Source organism: Sphaerodactylus townsendi, linkage group LG04 (assembly GCF_021028975.2).
Source record: "Sphaerodactylus townsendi isolate TG3544 linkage group LG04, MPM_Stown_v2.3, whole genome shotgun sequence".
Classification (NCBI taxonomy): domain Eukaryota; kingdom Metazoa; phylum Chordata; class Lepidosauria; order Squamata; family Sphaerodactylidae; genus Sphaerodactylus; species Sphaerodactylus townsendi.
In genome coordinates, this window is record NC_059428.1 from 139,857,827 (window position 1) to 139,884,233 (window position 26,407).

A 26,407-nucleotide genomic window follows, 5' to 3' on the forward strand; every position below is an offset into this window, starting at 1 on the left:
GAGGAGAGACTTAGGGAGCTGGGTATGTTTATTTTGGTGAAGAGAAGGTGAAGAGGTGACATGTTTAGATATTTGAAGAGATGCCATATTGGTGAGGGAGCAAGCTTGTTTTCTGCTGCTCCAGAGACTGGGACCAGGAGTCATGGGTTCAACGTGAACAAAAAGAGATTCCACCTAAACAACAGGAAGAACTTCCTGACAATCAGGGCTGTTGGACAGTGGAATTCGCTGCCTCAGAGTATGGTGGAGTCTCCTTCTTTGGAGGTTTCTAAAGAGAGGCTGGATGGCCATCTGTCAGGAGTGATTTGAATGTGTGTTCCTGCATTGCAGGGGGGTTGGACTTGATGGCCCTTGGGGTCTCTTCCAACACTATGATTCTATTCTATGATTCTATGAGACAAACGCATGCCAGCGAACACACTGTTTCAAGGGTTCCAATCTGGATCAAGCCTCTGAGGTCCCAAGCTCTGGGTGTCATTTACAATGATAACCAGATCATAGACACACCTGTTTAGTAGTGGCCAAAAACAGTGGCAGTGTTTCACACAGCAACAGTATGGAGTTACCTCACCTAACCAGACTCAAGCATCTTCTCTGCAGCATTAAAGCTTGGGCTAATTTTAGTTCATCCTCCTTCCGTGCAACTTCTAATCCATCTTATTACAACGCTGCCGACTGCCTTTCCCAAGTGCATCCAAAACTTTACAGGCTCCTTCTGCAGTCTCTATCAACAACCAAAGAACCTTATTTGTTGGGGTGCTGTGTGGTTTCTGGGCTGTATGGCCGTGTTCTAGCAGCATTCTCTCCTGACGTTTCGCCTGCATCTGTGGCTGGCATCTTCAGAGGATCCTCTGCCACAGATGCAGCAACAGATGCAAATCCCGCCTCTGCCATGGAAACTCATTGAGTGACTTTTGGCCAGTCGCACCCTTGTTTTAATTTACCTCAAAGGGTTGTTGTGAAGATAAGAGGAAAGAAGAATGCTGTGAGCTTCGTTGGATCTTGAGGAGCAGCAGTGGCATAGTGGTTAAGAGCAGGTGCACTCTAATGTGGAGAACAGGGTTTGATTCCCTGCTCTGCTGCTTGAGCTGTGGAGGCTTATCTGGGGAACCAGATTAGCTGGTGCACTCCAACACACGCCAGCTGGGTGACCTTGGACTAGTCACAAGTCTTTGGAGCTCACTCAGCACCACCCACCTCACAAGGTGTTTGTTGTGGAGAGGGGGAAGGGAAAGGAGTATGTGAGCCCCTTTGAGTCTCCTTACAGGAGAGAAAGGGGGGATATAAATCCTTCTTCTTTGGGAAGAAAGGCAGAGTACAAATAAGCAAACAAACTCAGTTGTTCTTGACATCGGCTGCTGAAATGACAGGCTGCCAGTCCAAATTTGTCCAGTACGCTTTAATGCTATCTAACATAGGGGCATTATGGGCTGTCATGCACACCTGTTTAAACTCTAGGGCCTTGGTGGCGAACCTTTGGCACTCCAGATGTTATGGACTACAATTCCCATCAGCCCCTTCCAGCATGGCCAATTGGCCATGCTGGCAGGGGCTGATGGGAATTGTAGTCCATAACATCTGGAGTGCCAAAGGTTCGCCACCACTGCTCAAGGGGCATCAAAACAGCAACTCCATTCCAGGGCACCTGGGAAGCAGTCTGTCCACTGTGGTGAATCACAGGCTGTATTAGTGCCTGTGGAATGCACCCAAGAACGCCACGCACCTCAAGAGCAAACAAGTGGAAAGCCGGAAGGCCAGGCAGGATTCCACAGGGCGGAGATGGACAGGTATGTGGGGGAACGCACTTCCCAAGTCAAAATGCAGGGGCTGAAGAGCACTTCCAAGAATCCACAGATGGATAACCTGCCCATGGAAGCAGAGAGCCAGGCAGCAATCCTCAGCCTACTTGCGAGGGAGGACTTACTCCTAAGCACACCGAGATTTGCACTGTAAGCCCTTGTGGTGTCTACTGGCATTTTCTCTCTCTCACACACACACATGTCTCTATATCCCCCCTTCTTGCTCTAGCAACATTGTTGTGTTCCTTCCTTTTAGCATTTTACCCTCACAACAATCCTGCGAGGAAGGTGAGGCTGAGAGACAGTGACTGGCTCACGTTCACCCATGACATGAGTGCGGCATTTGAACCCAGGGTCCCAGAGATACACACGACCACAATCATGTCAAATCCAAATAATAAAATATAAACATAAGAATCAGCATAAATATGAAAATCTCTCATCTCTATACCCGCGTCATACAGAAGCGCCTATCCAGGGGAGTCAAACGCTGGCTCTCCAGAGGTTCCACTGGCCGTGCTGTCAGGGGCCGATGGGAATTGTAGTCCATAACAAACATCTGGAAGACCACCGTTATATGCTTTGATTGAGGCTCACACATAAAGACATCTCGGTTCACGGGCGTCACGTCTGAATGCGTGCAGTTGCACACGGACAGTAAGGGTTCTGACGCGTGTCCTGAGCCTGGAGGCGGGCAGCCTCTTGGAGCTCCTGAGGGGCGGAAAGGAGGCTCCGCAAACGCTGTCTACGAGCAAAACTCTGGCCCCCCGCGCGACCTCCTTGTCCGTAGAGCACAGACACGTGTCAGCGCGCATTCACACAAACACCCGTTCCCTGCCCGCCCTCCCTCCGGGTCGAGAGACTCACTTGAGGTTGTCGAGGGAGCGGACGTTGCGGGCGGCATTGCCGTGCCCACCGCCCCAGCTGCGCGAGCGCCCGAACATCCTGGCCGGCCTTTCCCACTAAGGTCCGGGCCGCCCCGGCGCCTCCATCGCCTCTCCGAGCCGCCAGCACGCATGAGCACGGAGGGGGAGAGCTGCGCCGCGCGGGGCATGCCGGGAAATGTAGTTTCCGCGCATCGCTTCCCAGCCGCGGTGGTCGGGACACGGACTACGCTTCCCATCATGCACCTGGAAACAAAGGCCGGGCATGCGTGGTTAGCGGGCCGAGGATAAGCGGGTGTTTGTGACCCGGAGGAGAGGAGCTGCCGCAAGCCTGCCAGAGAGGGAGGGAATGTGGCTCTGTATGAGTCTCTGAGCGGATGGCAGCAACGCTTCTCTGTATATATAGGCGAAAGTAACATGAAACATGCGGTTGGGGAGTTAGTTGTCTTGGATGCCACCTTTTCCCCAAAGCAGCTCAGGACATTTCCAAATACAAACCGAAATAAATACATTTGAAGCGTTTAGAATCAGGAACCCCTTGGCCTAAGAATTTCCCAGCAAGGCCAGACACCATTTCCCACTTCCTAGCCTAACAAAGAGAAAGAGGGGGTGGAATTGACATTATGACAAGCAAGGGGGGAGGGTAAGAGGTTTGACAGAAAAGGGGTTGGGCAAAATGCCTGGATTTACCTCCATCTGACACCCTTCAGCACCCAACGCACGCCAGCTGGGTGACCTTGGGCTAGCCACAGTTCTTCGGAGCTCTCTCAGCCCCACCTACCACACAGGGTGGTTGTTGTGAGGGGGGAAGGAGTTTGTAAGCCCCTTTGAGAAAGAGGGGATATAAATCCAACTCTTCTCCTTCTTCTCCTTCTCCTCCTCCGGAAAGCCATTACTTGAGTGACTTCACAGAGCCTGTGCTGCTTCCCCCCCTCCCCCTTGTGGCAAAGTGCAATTTCTCAGATGGGCTTCCATTCAGCCAGCCTTCCCCCGCCCCCCACTTTTCTGTATTCAAATGCCCAACACATGGGTTACAGTGGGCATAAGAGTCTATGTGGCATGTTTTGTGTAAAGTGGACAGTGTGTGTGTGTGTGTGTGTGTGTGTGTGTGTGTGTGTGTGTGTGTGTGTGTGTGTGTGTGTGTGTGTGTGTGTGTGTGTGTGTGTGTGTGTGTAGGGGTGTGTTAGCAGGGGCGTACTTAGGCAAACTGGTGCCCGGGGACAAAACCTGAGTTTGGCGCCCCCCCCCCGCCCAGCGTATGGGCGGCCACCCTTCCCCACCATGACCAAACAATCATTTTTTGTACCAGCTCAGAAAACACCTCCCACTCCCATCAAAACATAGATGGCTCTCTCCCCACCAACTCTTTTCCTAATTTCCTAATCACAACAACCCTATGAGGTAGGTTGTTATCCTGAGAAACAACTCCAAGCCAGTGCAAGTGGGCATTAAGCATGTAAATCTCTCACAAATCACCCCCAGCAAAACATTTACCAAACAAATGTCAGCATCATCTCTCACAAAACATCTCCAGTGGAATCCACCCGCAAACAGCATCACTTTCAATGGTGTTTAAACTAGGGAGCTCAGATTCTTATTTCAAATCTACCTTAAAGGGAGAATCTGGGGTCCCCGGTTAAAACAAAATTGAAAGTGATGCTGTTTGGGTGTGGATTCTCCCCCACCCTGAAACAGCATCACTTTTGAGGGTTGGAGATTCAGATGAAACAAATAGCAGATTCGGCTGGAATCTGGGCAAATTTGGGCACATTTGGACAAAAATTGTCCAATTATGTCCTGCCCAAATATGAATAAATGCGAATGCGAGGTATTTGGGTTTTTGGGGGGTATTTTTGGTGTTTTTTTGGCCTGCAGGGAGCGCATTTTTAAAGCTAGCGGCACCATGATTTCAGGGCATCATCCAGAGACTGTCCTGATGATACCACCTGAGTTTGGCGATGTTTGGTTCAGGGGAAGCAAAGTTATGGATGCCCAAATGGAATGCCCCCATCCCCATTGTTTTCAATGGGATCTAACCTGAGATGGGGGCTACCCATTTGAGGGACTATAATTTTGGTCCCCCTGAACATAACTTTACCAAACTTGGGTGGCATCATAAGAATAGTTAACAGATGATACCCTGAAAATTTGGTGTCACTAGCTTTAAAAATACATCCCTTCCAGGCACCCCAAGAAATTTGCCCAAGATTCTTTGTTTTGCAGTGACTTTGCTCCATTGTAGCTAATGAGGAATTTCTGAGGCAGGCTGCACATTTTTGAAGATAGAGGCCCCAGACTTTCAAGGTGGCTCCAAGAGGCCTTGAGTAATAGCATCCAAGCTTGGTGAGCTTTGCTTCTGGAGTGTGGGGCGGGGGGGGGGGGAGTTGAGAGAGTTCTGAGAGAACTCAGCCCACAGGCTTTCATGTGCAGGAGCAGGGACACAAAATAAGCCTTTTGGGGACCCATAAAATTGAACCCCCAGAAGCAAAGGTCTCCAAACCTGGATGCTATTACCAGGAGGCCCTCCTGGAGCCACCCTGAAAGTCTGGTGCCTCTATCTTTAAAAATGTGCAGCCTGCCTACACACTCAGAAATTCCCCATTGGCTACAATGGAGCAAAATCACTGCAAAAGAAAGAATCTTGGGCAAATTTCTTGGGGTGCCTGGGAGGGGTGTATTTTTAAAGCTAGTGACACCAAATTTTCAGGGTATCATCTGTTAATTATTCTTATGATGCCACCCAGGTTTGGTGGAGTTATATTCAGGGGGACCAAAGTTATGTTTCCTCAAATGGGAAGCCCCCATCTCAGGTTAGCTCCCATTGAAAACAATGGGGATGGGGGCACCCCCTTTGGGGGTCCATAACTTTGCTCTCCCTGAACCAAACATCACCAAATTTGGGTTGTATCATCAGGACAGTCTCTGGATGGTACCCTGAAATTTTGGTGCCGCTAGCCTAAAATGCGCCCCCTGCAGGCCAGAATGTGAAAAAACACTTTAAAATAAAAAAACACACAAACGACCCTGAAATGTTGGCGCCCCCCTCCCCACATGACCAAACGGGGGGCGCCCGGGGACATAGGGTACCCCCTGTCCCTAGGCAGGAACGCCACTGGGTGTTAGTCCTTCTGCCCATGGCTCTGTAACTGCATTCATGGCTGCTTGTCTGTACTGTCCCCTACAGGTGCCACAGCAGTAAGACCGGTGTCCCGCCCGGAGATGTCTCCAGGTGAGAGTGGGGGGAAAGGGATGTGTGGATTTCTGATAGGATCTGGCAAGTGCCAATCACACAATCCAGTAACGAAGGAGTTAGTTGTTGCATGCTAATTAGTTAGTGAGGTCAGAAGTCAGTGACCAGGTAATTGATACCTATTGGTCAGGCAGACTCTAGTATGGGCTACATGCCAGTATGCATGTAGATACTAGATATATATTCTTTGTTACACTCTGCACGTGGTCAGTCGCTGTGTAATAGTCTAAACAGTAAGCTGGCTGTTGGAGCTAGCTAGTTAGAAAGATGTCTATTGTTTTCTTCCAAGTTACCCTTTCCTGTTAGTAAGTAAACTTTATTTCAGTAAAGCAACTGTCTCTGCCTCCTTGTTGCTTTAACTCTGCTTTATAAGTTAAGAAACCACAACAACAATTTCCCTTCTTCTCAGGCTGTGCAACTGTGCTTTGGCAGAATTGGCAGCAGCCGTGCTTGTGCCCTTTTTTGAAGCAGCCATCTGCACAGTGGCCCTTATTCCACTGTGAGGCACGGCAAATCAACAGATGCATTCAGCGAGCCCGTCCCCATTCCAGCAAGGCATCATCAACCTTGTGGGCTCCCAGACAGGCAGTGCATTCACCAAGCCTGTCCTGTTTCCTCCCACCCTTCTCATGGAAGGCACCATTTCCCATTTGGCCTCCCTGTCACCCAGTGCATTCACCCAGTCTGTCCAGCCCCCCACCATCCCCCTTCTCAAGCAACGCACCATTTCACATGGGGACTCCCTGTCACACAGTGCATTCTACAAGCCTTTCCTGTTCACCCTCCTCCGCCCCATCTCAAGCAATCAGTCATTTCACATGTGGCCTCCATTTCAGCAATTGCCAGTCAGCAAGCCGGTGTGCACTTAGTGTGATTCCACATTTCATTTTGTCTCTTTCTCCCCCACAACGCAGAAGCAAGGAACGATGCGTCTTTCACAGGCGATGCCACCCAAATTGATGAGGATGTGATGCGCGGTGAGTGCTTGTCTGTTCTCGACACAGACAGTTTTGGGGGTGGTGGTGGTGAGGACTGTGGAATTCACACAGTGCAAAGACCGCATGGTCAAGGCTGCACACACTGAATTGCCGCTCTACCAAGGCAACATTTGCTTGTAGCCACTTCCTTCAAATGATGTCAGGTTTTCAATTTTCAGATCACCCGCCAGGAACCACTCCACCTATGCAGGTCCAGCAGAAGACCAAACTGTGGATCGAGGCCATGCTGCCTCTCCGAGGACCGAAGGTACAGATGTGCTGAACATGTAACACATTGCAGGCTTGCTTTGAGGGTGACCATGTCTGCGGGGTGGCCTAGTTTTCAGTTTGACCCACAGTATGCAGCCACACACCCTTTGACAATGTCTTCATGGTAGTAGATGACCCATTGTCTTATTGTCCTCCAATTCGCACGGCAACACGCTGGCCAGCCACGGGAGGAGACATCGCCAGTACGCAGGGCCATTCTCGAGAGGATGTTGCGTGGGCGTTCTGGCCGACTACACACGTGCAATGGTGGAACAGGGCGAGGTTGAGCGCCGGGCAGAGGAGAGGAGGGAGTCCAGGGAGAGATTTGCAGCAATAATGGGAGCCATCGAAGAGGGAAACAGGAATATGCGTGACCTACTGGCCTTGCTAGAGCAGAGAATGGCCATCGGGGTGCGGTCAGAGAATCGTGCCTTCTCAATTTTGGAGAGAATCCCAGGCTTAATGGAGCGTAGGATGGCTGCAGAGAAGCATGGCCGTACTTGGGTGGAGGAGGTGGCCCCTGCTCCGCAGCACAGCCAGAAGTCTTAGCCACATCAACCTCCTCCTCAGTGCAGAGGAATGGAAATACTGCTGTCGATCTATTCCGTGGTTTCAACATTCTGATGCCCAAGTCAGGCACCACGCTCCCAGTGAAAAACAACCATAATCCCCAAATGGCCGGTGCACCACAACCCCTACATGTCAATGACAGGAATGTAATTTGCAATGAAGTGAGGATCAGATTTGGAGAACTGACGACCGCCGCTCGCAAAAGTCCATGAGGCGTCTCACTGCTGCCTCTGTGCTACACTGCGCCTCCTCGAGCCTCTGCAGTGCTGCCTCCATCCTTTTCTGGCCCTTCTTCAGCAAGACCACGTGCCACTCTGGGTCTTGGATTGTAACTGAAATGCAAAATGTTCAGCACCACTGGTCATCTAACTGTTATTTTCTAAGTCCTGCCAGTAATCAACGTTGTACTGCACTGCATATTGGGTCTCTTGATTAGTGTGCAACGCCAACATTCAATGTGTGTTCTCTATCTGCTGGTTAAGTAATGCTGGTTGCTTTGGGGACTGCCGTGTGTCATGTTCCCACCAACGCTTGTCAGCTCCCCGTATAAGTCTTCCTGCCCATCACAACGCTTAAATGAGATAGCATGGGGAGGAAATGCTCGCGGCAGATAAAGTTAGTGTGCGTCCAGCAAACAAGGGTCTGCCAGCAGGCGGGAGTGAATGTCATGTCCCCTGGACTGTTCAATATTTAGTTGATTTATTTATTATGAAACAAATAGCATCAGGAATAAGCAGTTAGACTTCTGATGCTTCAGTTCTGGCAATGTGCAATTCTGGCAATGTGCAGTTCTGGCAAAGAAGCAATGTGCCCTCCATTATACCCCACGTCACACAGCACCACCCCTGATTGCCAGTTCCCCGGGGGAGACGGCACCCCACCAGTCCCACAGCTCAGAGGCAAGGCAGTCTCCCCACTCCCAGTCAAAACCTACATTCCACACTACTGGCAGAGCTACATTCCAACAGGTGTCTCATGAGCTGACCAGACCTGAGAAGCAAAGAGAAAAAACATAAGTAGGCAGGGTGGGGGAATGAGAAGAGACGGGTTCCCACATCCCGGGCAGGAGACATGCCAGGGTCGAACAGGGGCTGATCACGGCAGCCCTGGTTCTGGTCCAGCAGGGCTCTTCTGAGGCTCTCTGTCCATGGGATTGGGTCCGTGGCCGAGCCCCGCCCACGGCCTTTGCAACCAATCAATGGCTGGGGACGGGGCCATCCGAGAGACACTTACGGATTAGGGAATGGGTGCAGAAAGGCGGAGTTTCCGGTAAAAGGCGGAAAGGGCGGGCCGATCTCCCGGCAACCGCGCAGGCGCTCTCGTGCCTCCCTCGGTTGCCGGGGCGACAGTGGCTGAGCCGAGGTGGGGGTTCGGCCTCCCTCCCGCCCTCCGCCCACTCGGCTCGGCCCGGGGCCGACGATGCCGCCGCGGGGCCGCTTCCGCCGCGAGGCCGGTCCCGGGGGCGTGGCGTGGACGCTGTCCGTCAGACGCCGGGCCAGCCAATGGGCTTTGCGGGGAGGCGGGACTGGGGGCGGGGCTGCTGCGGAGGGTCCGCGGAGGTCCCGCGGGTGCGGAGGGCGGCGGCGTCGGGGTCGGCCCGGATGTTCCACGCGGGGCTCTTCCTAGCCAACGTGCTGCTGCTGTACTACGCCTTCCTGCTGGAGTACCTGGCGCTCAACGTGGGCATCGTCTTCCTGCCCGACGACCTGGACCAGGCGCTGGTCGAGCTGGGCGTCCTCTCCGACCCGGCCTTGGCCACCCACCCGGACCCGGACGCCGCCGAGCCCCCCCTGCTCGACGGCTACTGGGACTGACCGTAAGTGGGACTTTGCCGTGCAAGCTCCTTGGACCTACCGCAGGCCTACCTCGCAGGGCCGTACCCGTGCATCAGGCGAAGGAGCTGCAACACTCCCGCCCCGCCGCACACGGCATTCTCTCTGGCCTACTTCGCGGGGTTGTTGTGACGGTAAAAGGGAAGGGAGGAGCTAGTGGACCTAGGTGCGATTCCTTGCTGGGCTGCATCAGGCCAGCTGCAGGCTCTGAGCTCCAGCCAACCTCGCAGGGTGTTTGTTGGAAGGATGCAAACGAAGCAGAAGGACGTGAGCTGCCCTGGGCAGAAAAGCACGACAGGAAGCCAGGCAAAGGGACGGAAAGAGGCAGGACTCCGGACAGCTCCTGCTGCAATAGAGGCTGTTTGGCTTGGGGTGGCCGGTGGGCTTTCGATTCTGGCAGGCATGAAGAAATGCTGGGGAGGGGTTGCCGCTTCCCTGCTTTTCTTCACTTGGCTCTCCACCCTTGTGGAATGAAGGGGGGGGGGGAATCACCCAAGGGGGCCCCCTTTGACGTCCCTCTCTTTTACAGATGGAATCAGAGAAAACCCAAGAAGGGAAATTACACAAATGCGCGCACAAGGCTTTGCAGTGGAAGGACCGCTTGTTTCGGGCCAGGCTTGTCACCGGGGAAACCAAAGGGTTTACTCTGCCGCCGAGCAGTCTAGGGTTCAAGAGATGCTCCGTTGGGGGTGGATAAAACGGAGAAGAAGGGCCTGAGCTGCTTTAGGTCCCCCAGTGCTGAGAAAGGAAACAAAACCCATTCTCTCCTATGTCGCAAACCCCACCCCCCACCCCAGTCAGCCTTGAAGTGGAAGGGCGGGAGGCCTGGAGGAGAGGCCAGCTGGCTGGCAATTGGCAAACAGCAGCCTAGTCTTCGCAGGGGGAGCTGACGGTGGAGGAATGGCAGAAGAGCAGCCATGAGAAGAAGCTCTGAGGCTCGTTCTGGTATCTCCCGTGCTGCAGACCCGCTCAGGGGCCTCGTGCGAAGCTGTTCTTGATGTTCTGCAGGGTGGGGATAAGTGGCATTGGCCTGCCATGCAGGGCTGATGTGTGTCAACAACAGTTGTCAGAGGCAGCTGCAACCCGTAGCTTCCACGGGACAGGATCCGGGTCTGTCTTCCTGATCCTTTGCTGCTGCAGATGGCTCTCTGTGTTGTTGTTCCTGAAGCAGGACCCGTTTCATCCCCTGCCTTCCATTAGAGATTGATTGATTGATTGATTCTGAGGTAGGTTAAGCTGAAGAAGAGTGTGACTGGCCAGAGATCACCCCTTTGAGATTCAGGGCTGACTGGGGCGTGAGGTGGGATTCGAACCCGGGGTCTCCCCAGTCCAACATGCGAAGTACGACATTGACCCGAACAATAACAGCAGAGGTTTCCGTTGTTCCTTTCTGCAGTACTCCAGCAGAACTTGAAGTACTGGGTAGCCTGAGCATGCCCAGATTGCAATAAAGACTGTCTCCCTAGCTGTGTAGTTACACCCGATGGTCATGCCTGGAGAGGTGGGCTGAAAAGGGGACCCAGCTGGCTCAGTTGGGAAGCTGAACTTGGGGTTGGTTGCCCCATGCAGGCGGGTGCCTTGAAAGCTTACCAGTGTATCTTGGTGGGCGGCAGCTGACCTAGCACAGGTGGGGTTGGTTTTAATGTCACTTTGTAGTTGTTGATTCTCCTGTGTGTCAACACCAACCTGACAAGGTAGGGCTCTGTTTCCATTTTGCACACTGGTTGTGTTGTCCTAAGCAGTCCAGCCCTTCTAAGGCCATTGACTTCCATGGCCCTTGAAGGGCATAACTGTGATTAGGATTGCGCCGTGAGAGGCCGGAAAACTCTTGAGTCAGTAAGCCGTGGCCAGGGTGCGGGGGCTTCATTTGGGCTGGGGCTCAGCAGGACTTATTAGCCCCAGGATTCAGCTTGTTCACATCGGCCTCACTCAGGAAAGGAAGGTGTGTAACAGCCGATCTCCCTTCTGAGGTTGCCCTTTTTCCTTCCCTGACCCTCCCACCCCCCCGGACAGCACTTCTCATTGCTCCTCGCCCAAGAGCCTGTCCCTCAGTTGCGCTTCCCAGCCAACAAAACATTCTCAGCATGCAATCCGATGCCTTTGGGGTTTTTCTTTTGCGTGCGGTTATCAGCATAATGAGATTTTTAAAAACTGCATTGATCACGTTAAGTGCCCTTTGCGTCACAGAGCTGACGTTCACGGCTCAGCTCTCTAAATCCAGGATGCAGCGGAAACCCTCTCTGCCGGCGTGGCACCAAGCCACGGGGAAACTGTTTGTGAGCTTGCAGGAACCATCAGCTCCAGAAGGTCTTATATTTGTGACACTGGGGGTGCTTGCTGATTAGTTTTGTGCCTGCTCTGTCGAGGAGCCACGAAATGCCAGCTGGGCATCTTCCCCAGAGGAGTAGCTAGGGAAAATGGAGCCCGGTGCAAAATCTGAGTTTTGCGCCACCACCCCCCCGTATGGATGGCCTCCCCCACTACGACCAAGGAACAGTTTTTTGCACCATGTCATCTCAAAGCCACCATCCCGTTATAGAACATGCCTCAACTTACAAATCTGAACACACCCAGGGTTCCCTAGTTTAAACAACATTGAAAGTGATGCTGTTTTTTTGAGCGGGGCCCAGCCCAGATTCTCCTTTCATATCCACCTTTAAGGGAGAATCTGGGCTCCCTAGTTTAAACAACATTGAAAATGAAGCTGTTTCAGGGTAGATTCCCCACCCACCACCCAAACAGCATCACTTTCAGTGTTGGTTGTTGTGGGTTTTCTGGGCTGCGTGGCTGTGGTCTGATAGATCTTGTCCCTAATGTTTTGCCTGCATCTGTGGCTGGCATCTTCAGAGGTGTATCACAGAGAGAAGTCTGTTATACACTGTGTCCAGTTCTTCTCTGCCCCTGTCAAGATATCAAGAACTTTGCTGTAAAGTGACCCAAGGGTGTACTTAATTCCTGCTCTTCCTAGTCTAATCACTACTCACACACTTCGAGCATTAAGGGGTGAGAAGTTCTTTTGCAAACCTGAATGGAAGTTTCTCTCCATTTCAATGTTCTGATGTCAATTTTGACATTATTTACTGTGTGTGTATTGGTTCAGATTACATTTAAATACATAGAATCATAGAGTTGGGAAGAGACCCCAAGGGCCATCCAGTCCAACCTACCTGCCATGCAGGAACACACAATCAAAGCACTCCTGACATATGCTCATCCAGCCTCTGTTTAAAAATCTCCAAAGAAGGAGACTCCACCACTCTGAGGCAGTGAATTCCACTTTGACCAGCGTCAGAAAACCTGCCAGGTGACATTATTATTGTTGTTGTTAGAGGCTGTGGCACACTGGTAGAAACTCTGTCTTGCATCCAGAAGATTCCAGGTTCCATCCCCAGCATCTCCAGGTATAAAGGACCAAGCAGTAGGTGATTCAAAATACCTTTACTGGCTAGCATGGTGCACTGGTTAAGAGCGGTGCATTCAAATCTGGAGAACCAGCTGGTCGTGGTGGGTTTTCCGGACTATGTGGCCGTGGTCTGGTGGATCTTGTTCCTAATGTTTCACCTGCATCTGTGACTGGTATCTTCATACAGAGGCGTAGCTAGAGAAAATGGAGCCCGGTGCAAAACCTGAGTTTTGCTCCCCCCTCTCCCAGTTCATTTGTGTTTTTTGTATTTTTTTAGTGTTTTTTTAGTTTTAGGCCTGCAGGGGACGCGGTTTCTAGGCTAGCAGCATCAACATTTCAGGGTATCTTTAGGAGACTCTCCTGATGATACCACCCAGGTTTGGTGAAGTTTGGTTTAGGGGGTCCAAAGTTATGGACTCTCAAAGGTGTAGCCCCATCTCCTATTAGCTCCCATTGGAAACAATGGGGGATGGGGAACCCCCTTTGGGAGTTTATAACGTTGGACCCCCTGAACCAAACCTCACCTAACTTGGGTGGTATCATCAGGAGAGTCCCCCAAAAGCTTCCTGAAATTTTGGTGCTGCTAGCCTAAAAACTGCACCCCCTACAGGCCAAAAACTGAGAAACACTAAAAAATATAAAAAACAAACCTGACATTTTTGCTGCCCCCCCAGGCACACGCCCGGGGCAACGTGTGCACCCCGGTCCCCTTGTAGCTACGCCTCTGTCTTCATAGGGTAACAGACTTCCCTCTGTGATACACCTCTGAAGGTGCCTGCCACAGATCCATGTGAAACATTAGGAACAAGATGCACCAGACCACAGCCCGGAAAACCCACCACAACCAGTTGAATCCGGCCGTGAAAGCTTTCAACAATACACTGGGGAACCAGGTTTGATTCCCCACTCCCTCCACGTGAGCAGCAGACTCTTGTCTGGGGAACTGTATTTGTTTCCCTTCTCCTCCACATGAAATGTGCTGGGTGACCTTGGGCTAGTCTCAGTTCTCTTCTCAACCCCCACCAAGACCTCACAAGATGTCAGTCTGTGGTGGGGAGAGAAAGGGAAGGAGTTTGTCAACCGCTTTGAGGCTCCCTACAGGAGAGAAAGGCAGAGTATGAATCCAAACTCTTCTTCTAAGTCCCTGGAAGAAGAAGAGTTTGGATTTATATCCCCCCTTTCTCTTCTGTAAGGAGACTCAAAGGGGCTGACAATCTCCCCCCCCCCCCCGCCATAACAAACATCCTGTGAGGTGGGTGGGGCTGAGAGAGCTCTGAAGAACTGTAACTTGCCCAAAGTCACCCAGCTGTCATGTATTAGAGTGCACAAGCTAATCTGGTTCCTCAGATAAGCCTCTACAGCTCAAGTGGGAGAGCAGGGAATCAAACCAGGTTCTCCAGACTAGAGTGCACCTGCTTTTAACCCCTACGCCACTAGTGAGTAGACTCTCCCTGATTAACTGAGGGTCTAATTCAGTGGAAGGCAATTTGAGGTGTTCTTGTGTCGGGTGACACTCAGAATCTGCCACCTGAGGGACTTCCTCATGTTACTTCTTGGCCAGGTGGGCTCTGTCCCAACCCAGTATTGAAAATGGAGCCTGCCCGCCATAGATCTCTGTAATTATTTCATTTAAAACATTTATTAACTGCCTTCCTGCATTATGGAACTCAAGGTGGCTTACAATATAAAACATTTTTTTTAAAAAAACCCACTATAATGATGTGTTTTTCCTTCCCCCCTGCCCCCTTAGGGTTTGCAGCACATGTGGGAAATAAGCCAGGATCTCCGAGATCCCCTCTGGGACGTGACCGAATCGTGGGGCCTTGAAAGTGCATCCTTGCAAAAGAAATGCTTCACCCAGTCGTGGGCGTCGTGGGTCGGCCAGAGCCAGGATGTGGCCTTTGCTGTGGCCGCCATCTTTGTTGTCAGGGTTCGGACGTAGTTCTGCAGGACTTTGCGACGCGCAGCATCAGGATCTCGTGGAGGCCGGGGAAAGGCTTCCGGGCGTACGGGCACCAGCTCATCCTGACAAATCACTAAACGTTATTTGCTCAGACTTCGCAGGTTCCAGGGAATGAGCAGAGACGATGGGGGGGGGGGGTGGGGGGGGAGTCCAGGTTGGCCTTTCAGCAAAAGTTTCAGAGGGACTGGCAAAGCAACTGGGGAGGCAGGATGAGAAACGAAGCGTTGTGGACTATGTCATGTACCGCCTAGGGCGCAGTTACGGTGGGGCTAGCGTTGCCCAAGAGGCTGGCTGTTTTGAAGCACCCCTCCCCCCTAAACATTTCCTGCACCTGGGAAATTTGCTTTTCAGAAAGCTGAAGAACCCTTTTCCCTGTTAAGATCCTGCCTTCTTTTAAGGGAATGTTTGGAAAGCACCCCCCCCCCACACACACACACACGGTTCCACCCCACGGGAACTCTGCCGTAAGCTATTCCTGAAGGTTCGCAATCCGCCGTCCTTGTGCCCAGATAGACCACGTCCATATGCCGTTGCCGACCAGACGCACTTTTTGAAACATTTTCTGATCTGGAATTAATTTCTTATCCTCAGCAAGAATGTCGCCTTTGAAAGAAGAACCACAGAGTGGAATTGTACCTGCCAAGCAGTGTTAACGAGGGGTGGGGGGGGGGAGAGAAGGGGTTTGTATGTATTTTTGTAATTTTGGGGAAAAAAGGAAGGAGTCCTCTGAATTATCATGCATTGTTTTGAAAAATGTAGAATTGCAGTTCTGTAAGGGAAAAATAGCAATATCCTGAGAAGCAGCCTCTTTCCAGTATACAGGTCAGCGGATGGGGAATACTATCTATTAATTTACATACAATGTCGGGCCAATGCCAAAGGCCGCACTTGAATGTCTGTATTTGAGTTGCCTGTAATTAAGATGCTTTGCTTTTAACGAATACACTGAATGCCAAACTGCAGTGCCCGGCATTGTCCTACTTTACCCGACAACTCTGTGGTTGACAACAGAAAGTTCCCTCCTGTTGACTCTTGAGAATTCCCCATAGTTTTAGAAAGAACACAAAATATAAAACTAAATTGGGTCCTTCTTTTCACCCCTCTCCGATTTTAAAGAGGTCTCTCAGATACGACAGCAGTCTGCAGTGATCCAGTCAAGCATTTCTAAAAGAGCTCATCCAAATCATTTAATGTACATTTCTCAATTTTTTTTTACAAACTCTACAGTAGTTTTGGTCCCAGACAGGTGGGCTCTGGGGGGGATTCATAAGAAGAAGAAGAAGAAGAGGAGCCCCCCTTTCTCTCCTGTAGGAGACTCAAAGGGGCTCACAATCTCCTTGCCCTTCCCCCCTCACAACAAACACCCTGTGAGATGGGTGGGGCTGAGAGAGCTCCGAGAAGCTGTGACTAGCCCAAGGTCACCCAGCTGGCGTGTGTGGGAGTGTACAGGCTAATCTGAATTCCCCAGATAAGCCTCCACAACTCAAGCAGCAGAGCTGGGAATCAAACCCAGTTCCTCCAGATCAGAGTGCACCTGCTCTTAGCCAGTACGCCACTGCTGCTCCCCTATCCTAACTTATTACAAACAATGCAGCACACTGTCTTAAGTCTCACCGGACAAGCTGAGTTAAGTCTCACCGGACTTCGGTGAGTTCTGCGTTTCAGGCAACTCATTAATTCTTGGAGCAATTAAAGATGCTGTTGAGTTGCATCCTGATTGCAGCTGCGAGGTTTAGCAGTGGATTCCGGATGTATGAGACTTTCTGTAGATAGAAATAAGGCTCTGATTGAAGGGCAGAGAAGAGCTTACAGAGTTCATGGAACTTGGGGGAGGGACTGCGAAAGCAGGAAAAGAGCAGCCGTTGACAAGACCAGCCGGGCGCTCTGCGAGAAGTCCAACTTCCATCCTTTGCCATCGAGAGCAGAACAATCCCCCTCAGTTGGCTGGTTTCAAAGAGGGTGGCCTTGACCCTTGGCACCCAGGCACTGCTTGGGTCTGGTCTGCAGCCAGGTTCTTGGGGAAGCAGCAGAGTTCAAAGGAACTTGTTCTCTTATTGACGAAGCACCGCATGCAGATGCCCTCACTAACCGATTATGCAACTTCAATGTTACATACATATGCTAAAATGGGTGGATTCCACTTAACACACACAAATTACGCTTGCAAATTACATTTGCACCTGTAACATTTTTAACCAATGCAAACGGTTCTTTCTCCCGCCCTGGACGTTCCACAGGTATATATACTCCTCTTGGCTTTACTGCCATCAGATCCTCTGAAGATGCCAGCCACAGATGCAGGCGAAACGTCAGGAGAAAATGCTACTGGGACACGGCCAGACAGCCCAGAAAACCCTCCGCACTCTAGTGATTCCGGCCGTGAAAGCCTTCGACAGTACACCGTTTGTCAGTTTCTCGTCCGCCAGGGATAGATGCCTGTCAAGCCAAAAACACGCTTTTTAACAGCCTCCTTCCCAGAGTTTCCTGCCGAGTTGAAAAGATTCCAAACTGAAGGTGTTAGCCGGGGGCAGGGCAAAATATAAGGATCGGAAGCTCGCATCCCTTGCTAAGGTTTCTGAGCAAGGCTATCCTTTGAAATTTGCCCCTAGCAGACTTCTCCCCGATTCTGGATATAACTTTGGGTCCGTCCCTCCTCTTGCATTGGAGAATCACCTGAAACACGAATACTTTGTGCGGGACTGAGGCAGGGGCTGCTTTTCAGATAGGTCAGATTTGGAGCTGAGGAATCCTCCCCTTAGGATTTTGCCGCCTTAGGGTTCTGCCGCTACCTGCCTCCTGTGCCCTGTTGGTACTGGCAGGACGCTGCTGCACTTTTGATAAAAATGCCCTTGTCAGTGGGCCCCGAAGTGGGGCAGCTCCACCAGCATTCTGTGGTGAATATGGGACGGGACGGAAGATTCAGCATTTCTTTACTGGAGTAGGAATCCGCACGGCTTAATACTGAAGACAAGAACATCTTCCACGGAGGCCCCACCCTGTCACCTGGATTACCTGGCTCTACAGTGACCTGATTCGAGAATCCAGCTGCTGAAGGTGCTCGAGAACGCCGTGAGGGATCGTGGGATTCCAGAGTCTAGAAGACAAGTTTGGAAAACAAAGCGGGAATTAGCCCCAATTCCAACACAATCCTCCTGCGATGGGTTCCTGAATTTGCTGAAGCGTGCGTCTTTTCAGAGAGACAGAAGAGGGCTTCAGGTAGTCGGGGGTCTTCATTCTGTGGAGTGAGGCGGCCCACCCACATGACTGAGCTCTTCCCTGCAGACATTACTAGGCGAGAACAAGAGAAACGGCCTCTATGCAGCGGCTTGTTTACACATCTCACAAAACATGAGTGTTAAGTAAATGCAGGGTCGTGTGAACTGACGCAAAGAGTGGACTTACGCCATGCTCTGCATGTGGGGGCATTTCCTCAGGCTGTCGGTCAGACTTTGGGCTCCGGCCGCAGTTATCTTGTTGAACTGGATGCTGAAAAACAAAAAAGTTCCCATTGCTCATTTACAGCAGATCCCTGCATGGCTACCTACCGCCGGTTCAGGTGCAGGCCTTCCCGAAGAGCGCTGGGGTTCTCGCTCCACCTGGCCCCCACTGAGTGGTGGTCCCTGGTGGGTATCATAGCAGAGAAGCAGAGGAATAAGTTGTGCGGTCTCTGTCGCAAGCATTCGGACTGCGCCCTTCTTCTAAGGAGCTCAGGACGACCCAGAAGAAAAAGAGGAGTTTGGATTTATACTCCACCTTTCTCTTCTGTAAGGAGACTCAAGGTGGCCTACAAGCTCCTTTCCCTTCCTCTCCCCACCACAGACACCTGGTGAGATAGGTGGGGCTGAGAGAGTCCTGAGAGAACTGTGACTAGCCCAGGGGTCTGCAACCTGTGGCTCTCCAGATGTTCATGGACTACAATTCCCATCAGCCCAAGGTCGCCCAGCAGGAATGCAGGAGTGCGGAAACACATCTGGTTCACCAGATAAGCCTTTGCCACTCAGGTGGAGGAGTGGGGAATCAAACCCAGTTCTACAGAGTAGAGTGCATCGGCTCTTAACCACTACACCACGCTGGCTCATATGTGGGTCTCCCTTTGTCATTATGTCCTCTCAATAGACCCATGAGAGCCGTTAGGCTCAGAGGTGGCAACCGGTCACCCAGAGCGTTTCCATGACACCATGGAGGATTCAAACCAGCTCCTCCAGATCCTAGATCAACTCTCTAACCACTGCACCACAGAGGCTCCCCCCATCTCCCTCAAAGGAGCTAGCATTTGTGCCGAGGCTCTGGGCGGCGGCGAATGGTGCTAGAGCAGAAGTCTTCCATCCTGGAGCCCGAGGATCAGGGTGGGAGGCAGCGAATTAGAGTCAAGGTGAAGGAGCTGAGCCCCCAGAAATGTATACTGGGCCAATCCAGAGGCTTCATATTGCCTATCTATCAGAGAAGCTAATGTTGCACCCTTTTTACGCCCTTCTGGGCACACGCTGCCCCAATTAATTCACTACATAAGGCTCCAGTTTCAAACTGAAAGTTCCCAATGTTAAACCCCGGAGGCAGCAACCGATGCAATATCACCTGCTTGTAACATCCAAGTCCCTTTTTGCTAGGGGAAACTTTTTCCAGGCATGCCAGAGAGGAATTAAAATTATTCCACAGTGCTTGGTCAAAAACACTGTCTGGTTCCTCAAGTGGCAGGGAATTCCGGGGAGGACTTTTCAACTTGCATCTGTTTCCCTGTAAGGACATATGGGAGTGAGCTGTTACCTGCCCGATACTTACTTTAGCTCCCTTAAAGAGGCCAGTTCTGGGAGCGCTTTTGCAAAGTTTTCTGCTCCAGCGTCACCGATGCTGTTATTGTACACACTGCAGCAAACAAACCAAAAAAAAAGAGAGGCAATTTTTAGCTTTTGTTGGCTGATCGACTGAAACGGGGTACGCACCCCAAAGTTACCAGCTTTGCCTGCAGTGTTCATAAATTAATAATCCCCACCCCCCACCCCCAAGACTGATTTGGAATTAATGAAATTATTCATCCCAGAGTCCGCTGTGACTGACATTGCAAACATGAACAGAGCAGAGATATTCACAAAAGGTTTCCAAAGGGTGGGTTGTTTGACATCACATAAGGCAGGGGTATCCAACTCTGGGGCCCCAGGTGCTCATGGACTATGATTCCCATCAGTCCCTGCCAGCATGGTCAATTGAATGGGCCTCCAATTGGCCATTCTGGCAGGGGCTGATGGGGATCGTAGTCCATGAACATCTGGGGCGCCAGAGTTGGACACCCCTGACACAGGCTGTCTTGACTGCGTCTGCCCCCATTATTTCTTCTCTCCTGCTTCTTAGATGGGGCTAAGCTGGCTCAACTATAGTGACCCAAAGTTACCCTTGGGAAAAGCAAGGTGTTTATCCCATAACTGTGTCATTCTGGCCCCTTCTGCACATGCAGAATAATGCGTTTTCAAACTACTTTCACAACTGTTTGCAAGTGGATTTTGCCATTCCGCACAGCTTCAAAGAGCACTGAAAGCAGTTTGAAAGTGCATTATTCTGCATGTGCGAAATGAGCCCCTGACTCCAGGGCTTCAGCGCTCATCTGACTTCAGAAGCTTTTGACAGGCCGCTGCTTGGTGTCCATTTTGAGAGATCTGTTTTATTTCTCAAACTAATACCCACTTTTTCCCAGTGGAGCAAGCAGCCATAATTGACCCAGCCAAGCCCAGCTTCCTTTGGGTAGGGGAATAACTGCAAGCACCCAGTGTGGGTTCGGGATTTAATCACAAATCTCTGCTTATGATTCCCATCAGTCCCTGCCAGTGTGGCCAATTGAATGCCCCCACCCCCCAAGGAGCAGCAGTGGCATAGGAGGTTAAGAGCTCGTATATCTAATCTGGAGGAACCGGGTTTGATTCCCAGCTCTGCCGCCTGAGCTGTGGAGGCTTATCTGGGGAATTCAGATTAGCCTGTACATTCCCACACACACCAGCTGGGTGACCTTGGGCTAGTCACAGCTTCTTGGAGCTCTCTCAGCCCCACCTACCTCATAGGGTGTTTGTTGTGAGGGGGGAAGGGCAAGGAGATTGTGAGCCCCTTTGAGTCTCCTGCAGGAGAGAAAGGGGGGATATAAATCCAAACTCTTCTTCTTCTTCTGACTAGCATTTTCTCCCATAGATTCAGGCTGCAGAAAATGCCCTCATGAAAAATACAATTCTGCTTATAACCCCTTCTGTGATGATGAAAAGGCACAACCAATGTTGGGATCCAAGCTCACCTCAGGGTCTTCAGCGAAGGCAGGGAAGGCAGAGCTCCGGCGAGCTTCTCCACTCCCACGTTAGTTATCTTGTTCTGTGACAAGCTGAAAAAAAAATTGCAATGTCAGAGGCCCTGAACTGGCTTCTTGGTTTATTATATTTGACAATAGTAGCCCACCTTTTTCTGTTGCGTACGTAAAGCAGGCTGAATGGATACCCTTAGGCACCTGATGAAGTCGGCTCTAACTCACAGAAGCTTCCGGAATAAGTTTTGCTGGACTTTCCAAGAGGCTTCAAAAGGGTAACTTTACAAGACAGTCAGGTTTACTAGCTAAAGCAGGGGTCTGCAACCTGCGGCTCTCCAGATGTTCATGGACTACAATTCCCATTAGCCCCTGCCATGCTGGCAGGGGTTGATGGGATTTGTAGTCCATGAACATCTGGAGAGCCGCAGGTTGCAGACCCCTGAGCTAAAGTATCTGGTCTCAAGCTTGAAGACCCTACTTCAGTGGTGGGATCCAAAAATTTTAGTAACAGGTTCCCATGGTGGTGGGATTCAAACAGTGGCGTAGCGCCAATGGGGCTGGGTGGGGCACGACGGGGGCGTGGCCGGGCAGTCCAGGGGCGGGGCTGTGGCAAGGACGCAGCCGCTGCGCCGGTCCTTGGGCGGGAAACGAATGCACGCAGGCGCAGGCTGCCACGCACGCCGGTGCACCTCCTGCTAGACTGCTTCAAGTTCTGCGCGCTACTGCTGAGGAGCGGAGGGGGGGCATAATTAAGGCAAAAATCACGTGGCAAAATCACCAATTAGTAACCCCCTCTTGGCACACACAAATAATTAGTAACCTACTCTTGGGAACCTGTGAGAACCTGCTGGATCCCACCTCTGCCCTACTTTTAATTCTCACGAAGATGCCTTCCACTGAACTGGATGCTTGGTTTATCAAAGTCAGTTTTGTTTATTCAGACAGACAGCGGTTCTCCAGGGTCCCCGGCAGGTAAAGGCATTTCTCATCGCCGCCTATTTGTTCCTTTTACCTGGAAATGCCTGGAATTGAACCTGTGACTTTCTTACCAAGCAAAGGCTCTGCCAGCGATCCACATTTTCAGTCTGGCCATGAGCGTCACGCTCTTAGAGGTGTGTGGATATCAGGCCAAGATATTCTTCGGCTAGTAAAGAGCAGAGACTTTCCCATCGCTGTTGGCTCAGCTTCAAATGGGCAGCCCCAGAAATCCCAATGTGAGAATTACTTAAGCTTTATGGGAATCCTGCTGGTGAGGAAAGGAAGCTGCCGTGGGGTTCTGGGGAGGCCGTTGCCGGGTGGCACGTAACGCAGGTTTCTTAGAGATGCTGATTTCCTTCTCTGTTTTCAACTCTGTGCACCAAACTGATGCTTAAGGACAATATCAAACGAGGTGTGTTGGGCCAGGAGGGATGGTGGAGAAGCAAGCGCCACACAGGGTGGTTTGGGGAGAGTGCTCCTTGGTGCATGGTGGGCTACATCGGGGCGCATCTTTCCTGCCCCTGGAGTGGATTGCTTTCTCCTCGGGATCTTGGAAGGGGCCGCCCATCAGCCGTGCAACTTACTTCAGAGTTTCCAGAGAGCATAAGCGAGGAAGAATGTCGCTGAGGGCGGCCACTCCTTCGTCTCCAATTTCGTTCTCCTTTTGGGAATCCAAGCTGCACAAAGACAGGAAACAGCAACATGTATTCATGTACAGAGTGGGGGGGGGGGGGGGGCTTTTTCCCACACAGGCATGATGCGAAGCAGAGGAAACCTGGTCCCTGCCCCAAGAACTCCCAATCAAAACGGCAGTTTCAAGGCCTTTCCAGATGATAGAGACAACGCCACACACATTAAAAAACTACAGTCATAAACAAAGGCAACATTGAAACACTTTTGTTGGAAGAAGAGCCCAGAGACCTGGGCTCAGAATGGGCCCCCAATTCAGACTACTGCCCAATCAGCAGTCACCAGCCGGAACCCCGTGTTCCCAGCGAAAACCAATGGCTTAAATAGCCCAAGGGAGCAAAATAGTCCATGGGAGCAGCAGTGGCGTAGTGGCTAACAGCAGGTGCATTCTGATCTGGTGGAACCGGGTTTGATTCCCAGCTCTGCCGCTTGAGTTGTGGAGGCTTATCTGGGGAATTCAGATTAGCCTGTGCCCTCCCACACACGCCAGCTGGGTGACCTTGGGCTAGTCACAGCTTCTCAGAGCTCTCTCAGCCCCACCTACCTCACAGGGTGTTTGTTGTGAGGGGGGAAGGGCAAGGAGATTGTAAGCCCCTTTGAGTCTCCTGCAGGAGAGAAAGGGGGGATATAAATCCAAACTCTTCTTCTTCTTTTTCTTAAAGTGCTGCAGAAGGCTAGGCTGCAGAGAGCCGTTCTGCCAGGCCGGTTGCTCACACCAAGTATCACAGGAACGGTTGCAAAGGGGGTCAATCCAATCCAAAGCAAACACTAAAAGGCACGCAAGACCTGGAATCATGCAAAATAGCCCCAAATAGCCCAAGGCTGAGTTGGATGTGCCAGTTGAGGCTAGCAGAAGCTCCCTGAGGACAAAGGACAGAATAAGTCTATAAACTCGGAGAGAGAATCTCCTTTCCACTTACTCCAAATGCTGGAGAGCTGGAAACGCACCCAGAATCTCCACCAACTTTTTGAACCCTTCCAGGCCACAGGTGGGTCCCAGCCTGCAAAGCAAAAGGGGAGAGATGCTTTCGAAGATGCGCCCGTTGCTATAATGCTGCACCTGATCATGTCCTGAATTCTGTGCCTTGAGAATGATTCAACAAACTGTGTTAATGTGATACTGAATTATCCACTTGCAGAGATTATTTGCAACACTGGGCATTTAGCAGCACTCTGCCGAAGAAGGAATCCATGAAAACGCTTTGTTATCGCGAATGGTGTCATGGAATGGTTTTCCTCTGAATACTTCGTGTTCCAGAAAAGGAGTACAGCACTAATCAAGTTCCCTATCATTGCAGCTAGAACTGTTACTAAGGGAATTGTTTCAATTCATACATGTTTTGTATACATTTATATGGTGGAATGTTTTGTATGTTTGTACTGTTCTAGATAATTAGGCACCTTTATTACTTTTTTCCTTCACTAAGTAAATGGTTTAGCTCAATACAGGATTTCTGTATGTGTACAGTAGCAGCAGTAGCAGTAGGACTGGCGGCAGTGGTGGGATCCAAAAATTTCAGTAACAGGTTCCCATGGTGGTGGGATTCAAACTGTGGCGTAGCGCCAATGGGGCTGGGCGGGGCACGACGGGGGCGAGGCTGGGCATTCCAGGGCGGAGCATTCCTGGGCGAGGCTGTGGCAAGGACGCAGCCGCTGCGCCGGTCCTTGGGCAGGAAAAGAATGCACGCAGGCGCAGGCTGCCACGCATGCCGTTGGACCTCCTGCTAGACTGCTTCAAGTTCTGCATGCTACTAAGGCAAAAATCACGTGGCAAAATCACCAATTAGTAACCCCCTCTCGGCACACACAAATAATTAGTAACCTACTCTCGGGAACCTGTGAGAACCTGCTGGATCCCACCTCTGACTGGCGGTGTTTTCATATTTATAATTGCCCCCCTTTTTAAAATCTTTGTTTAGAAAATAAGATACCAATTCCTAAACTTTGTTTCAACGATACAAAACGTTGCTTCAGTTAATGTGGTCTCAAAGTTTTTTTCTATTTCATGGAAAAAGTTACTTCTGGAGAAGTTTTAAGAGGAACAGCAGACCAAGAGCATCAGTTCTATATCTTGTTCCTAAGAGTGACCCGCCTGCAGGGCAGGAAAGCAACGCTCTTCGCCTTGGGCTGGTTCCCAGCCTCTGTAGCGCTCAGAGATACATCGGAAGTCCCATTTTTCTTCCTAACAGCTCTCGACACTCTCTCTTGCCTGTTCGGGAAAGGACTTTGCTGCTCTTACTCACGCAAATTCTAGGTGTCGAAGATCTGCGACTGCCGGAATCTCTCTGGTGTTGCAACCGGAGGGGCCCGCCTTGCTAAACAGAACGTAATTGAGGCAATGACAGTAAGTGAGTGATGCTTTGGGGACTGACAGGAAGGTTTCTTTTCTTTGGGGTTTCAAAAAATGCCTGACCCTCAGCCTACTTGAGGAGATCTGGGCAGCACCAACGAACCCGGAATCAAATCTACCCCGGCCCCCTGCCCTCCTACCCCTTGGAAGAGAGGGTTGCCAATATACAGTTCCCATAGAGAAAATGGCGGCTTTGGAGGATGGACTCTGTGGCTCCCTTGCTGAGGCCCCTCCCCTCCCCTCCCCAAACCCCACCTTTCCCAGGTTCCGTCTCTAAAATCTCCCAGTATTCCCCAGCAAAGAGATTTCAACCCTATATGGAGGAGCCCCACACAGCTTTCCCCTGTGATGGAGGCAGGCAAGCAGAAGCGTATCTGGGGGAAATGGTGCCCGGGGATCACACCTGCTCCAGGTGCCCCCCTCCCCCCGCTTGGGGGCAGGGCACGGGGATGGGGGCAGCTCAGTGGTGGGGAAGGGAGGACTATGCCGAGGACTCACCCTTCGTCTCGGCCACAAGCCTGGCCAGGCGGTTCCTCATGGCCCGTAATGCTTCCCCTTCCGTGCCTCTGGCTGCCACCATGCAGCAGCAAACGGGTGCTGGGGCAGGGGAGGGATGTCCAAGCCACCCCCGCCCCCACCCCTGAGGGTTGGCGCAGAGGAGGAGGGGGTGGGTGATATCCTCCCCCCACACTGGTGCTCCTGGGGTCATCTGACCCACCTGTCCTGGAGGGTGGTAACCCCCTGCAGGCAAGCCTCTTTTAACCACAACCAGGATGGCTCTTCCAAGCCAGGGTTGAGATGGCCGTTTCTAAAGGGCCCTTCCCCCCCACTCGCGTTTTCTGGAGAACCCCCCAAAAAGCCAGGATGGACTCTTTGCTTTGGGAAACGAGGCTCCAGGGAACCTGCCAGGATGCATCATGGTGCCCCCAGAGTCGGACGGTGCCCAGAGACGCTGGCACGACTTCCTTACCTGTGGCTCATTTTCTCCTGCATGTGCATAAGAGCAGAGAGGTTGTGCACGTCCTTCACCGTCTGGGCTTTGAAAGGGTTGATGGTGAATTTCTCCATGGCCGACCGCAGTTGCTCTCCTCCCGTCGTTTCCCACAAGTGTTCCCAGAGCTGGACAGCTTCCCCAAGTGACGCTCTGCAAGACGCAAGGGAATC

The 26,407-nt window shown here is 51.5% G+C and overlaps 2 protein-coding genes across 6 annotated transcripts in view; both read right to left on the bottom strand.

Annotated features, from left to right (window-relative positions):
• CLEC16A (C-type lectin domain containing 16A) overlaps nt 1–3,578 on the bottom strand; it is a 93,402-nt gene extending 89,824 nt beyond the window's left edge. For 2 of the 5 annotated variants that reach the window (XM_048494328.1, XM_048494329.1), the window contains exon 1: nt 2,667–3,576. In XM_048494328.1, the coding sequence (XP_048350285.1) occupies nt 2,667–2,743 (77 nt within the window). In that variant the 5' untranslated portion in view covers nt 2,744–3,576. Of the gene's footprint in view, nt 1–2,666 lie in introns of all 5 variants that reach the window. The other 3 variants (XM_048494326.1, XM_048494327.1, XM_048494330.1) reach the window with 3 other exon arrangements.
• Nucleotides 3,579–17,259: 13,681 nt separating this feature from the next.
• The window catches only part of CIITA (class II major histocompatibility complex transactivator), a 43,813-nt gene continuing 34,665 nt past the window's right edge, over nt 17,260–26,407 (bottom strand). Inside the window, exons 10-18 of the mRNA XM_048494133.1 lie at nt 26,214–26,387; nt 25,137–25,208; nt 23,814–23,894; nt 22,788–22,880; nt 21,220–21,303; nt 19,728–19,811; nt 18,351–18,434; nt 17,961–18,042; nt 17,260–17,384 (exon numbers count right to left, since the gene is read on the bottom strand). Coding sequence (XP_048350090.1) covers nt 17,967–18,042; nt 18,351–18,434; nt 19,728–19,811; nt 21,220–21,303; nt 22,788–22,880; nt 23,814–23,894; nt 25,137–25,208; nt 26,214–26,387 — 748 coding nt within the window. The 3' untranslated portion in view covers nt 17,260–17,384; nt 17,961–17,966. The remainder of the gene's footprint in view (nt 17,385–17,960; nt 18,043–18,350; nt 18,435–19,727; nt 19,812–21,219; nt 21,304–22,787; nt 22,881–23,813; nt 23,895–25,136; nt 25,209–26,213; nt 26,388–26,407) is intronic.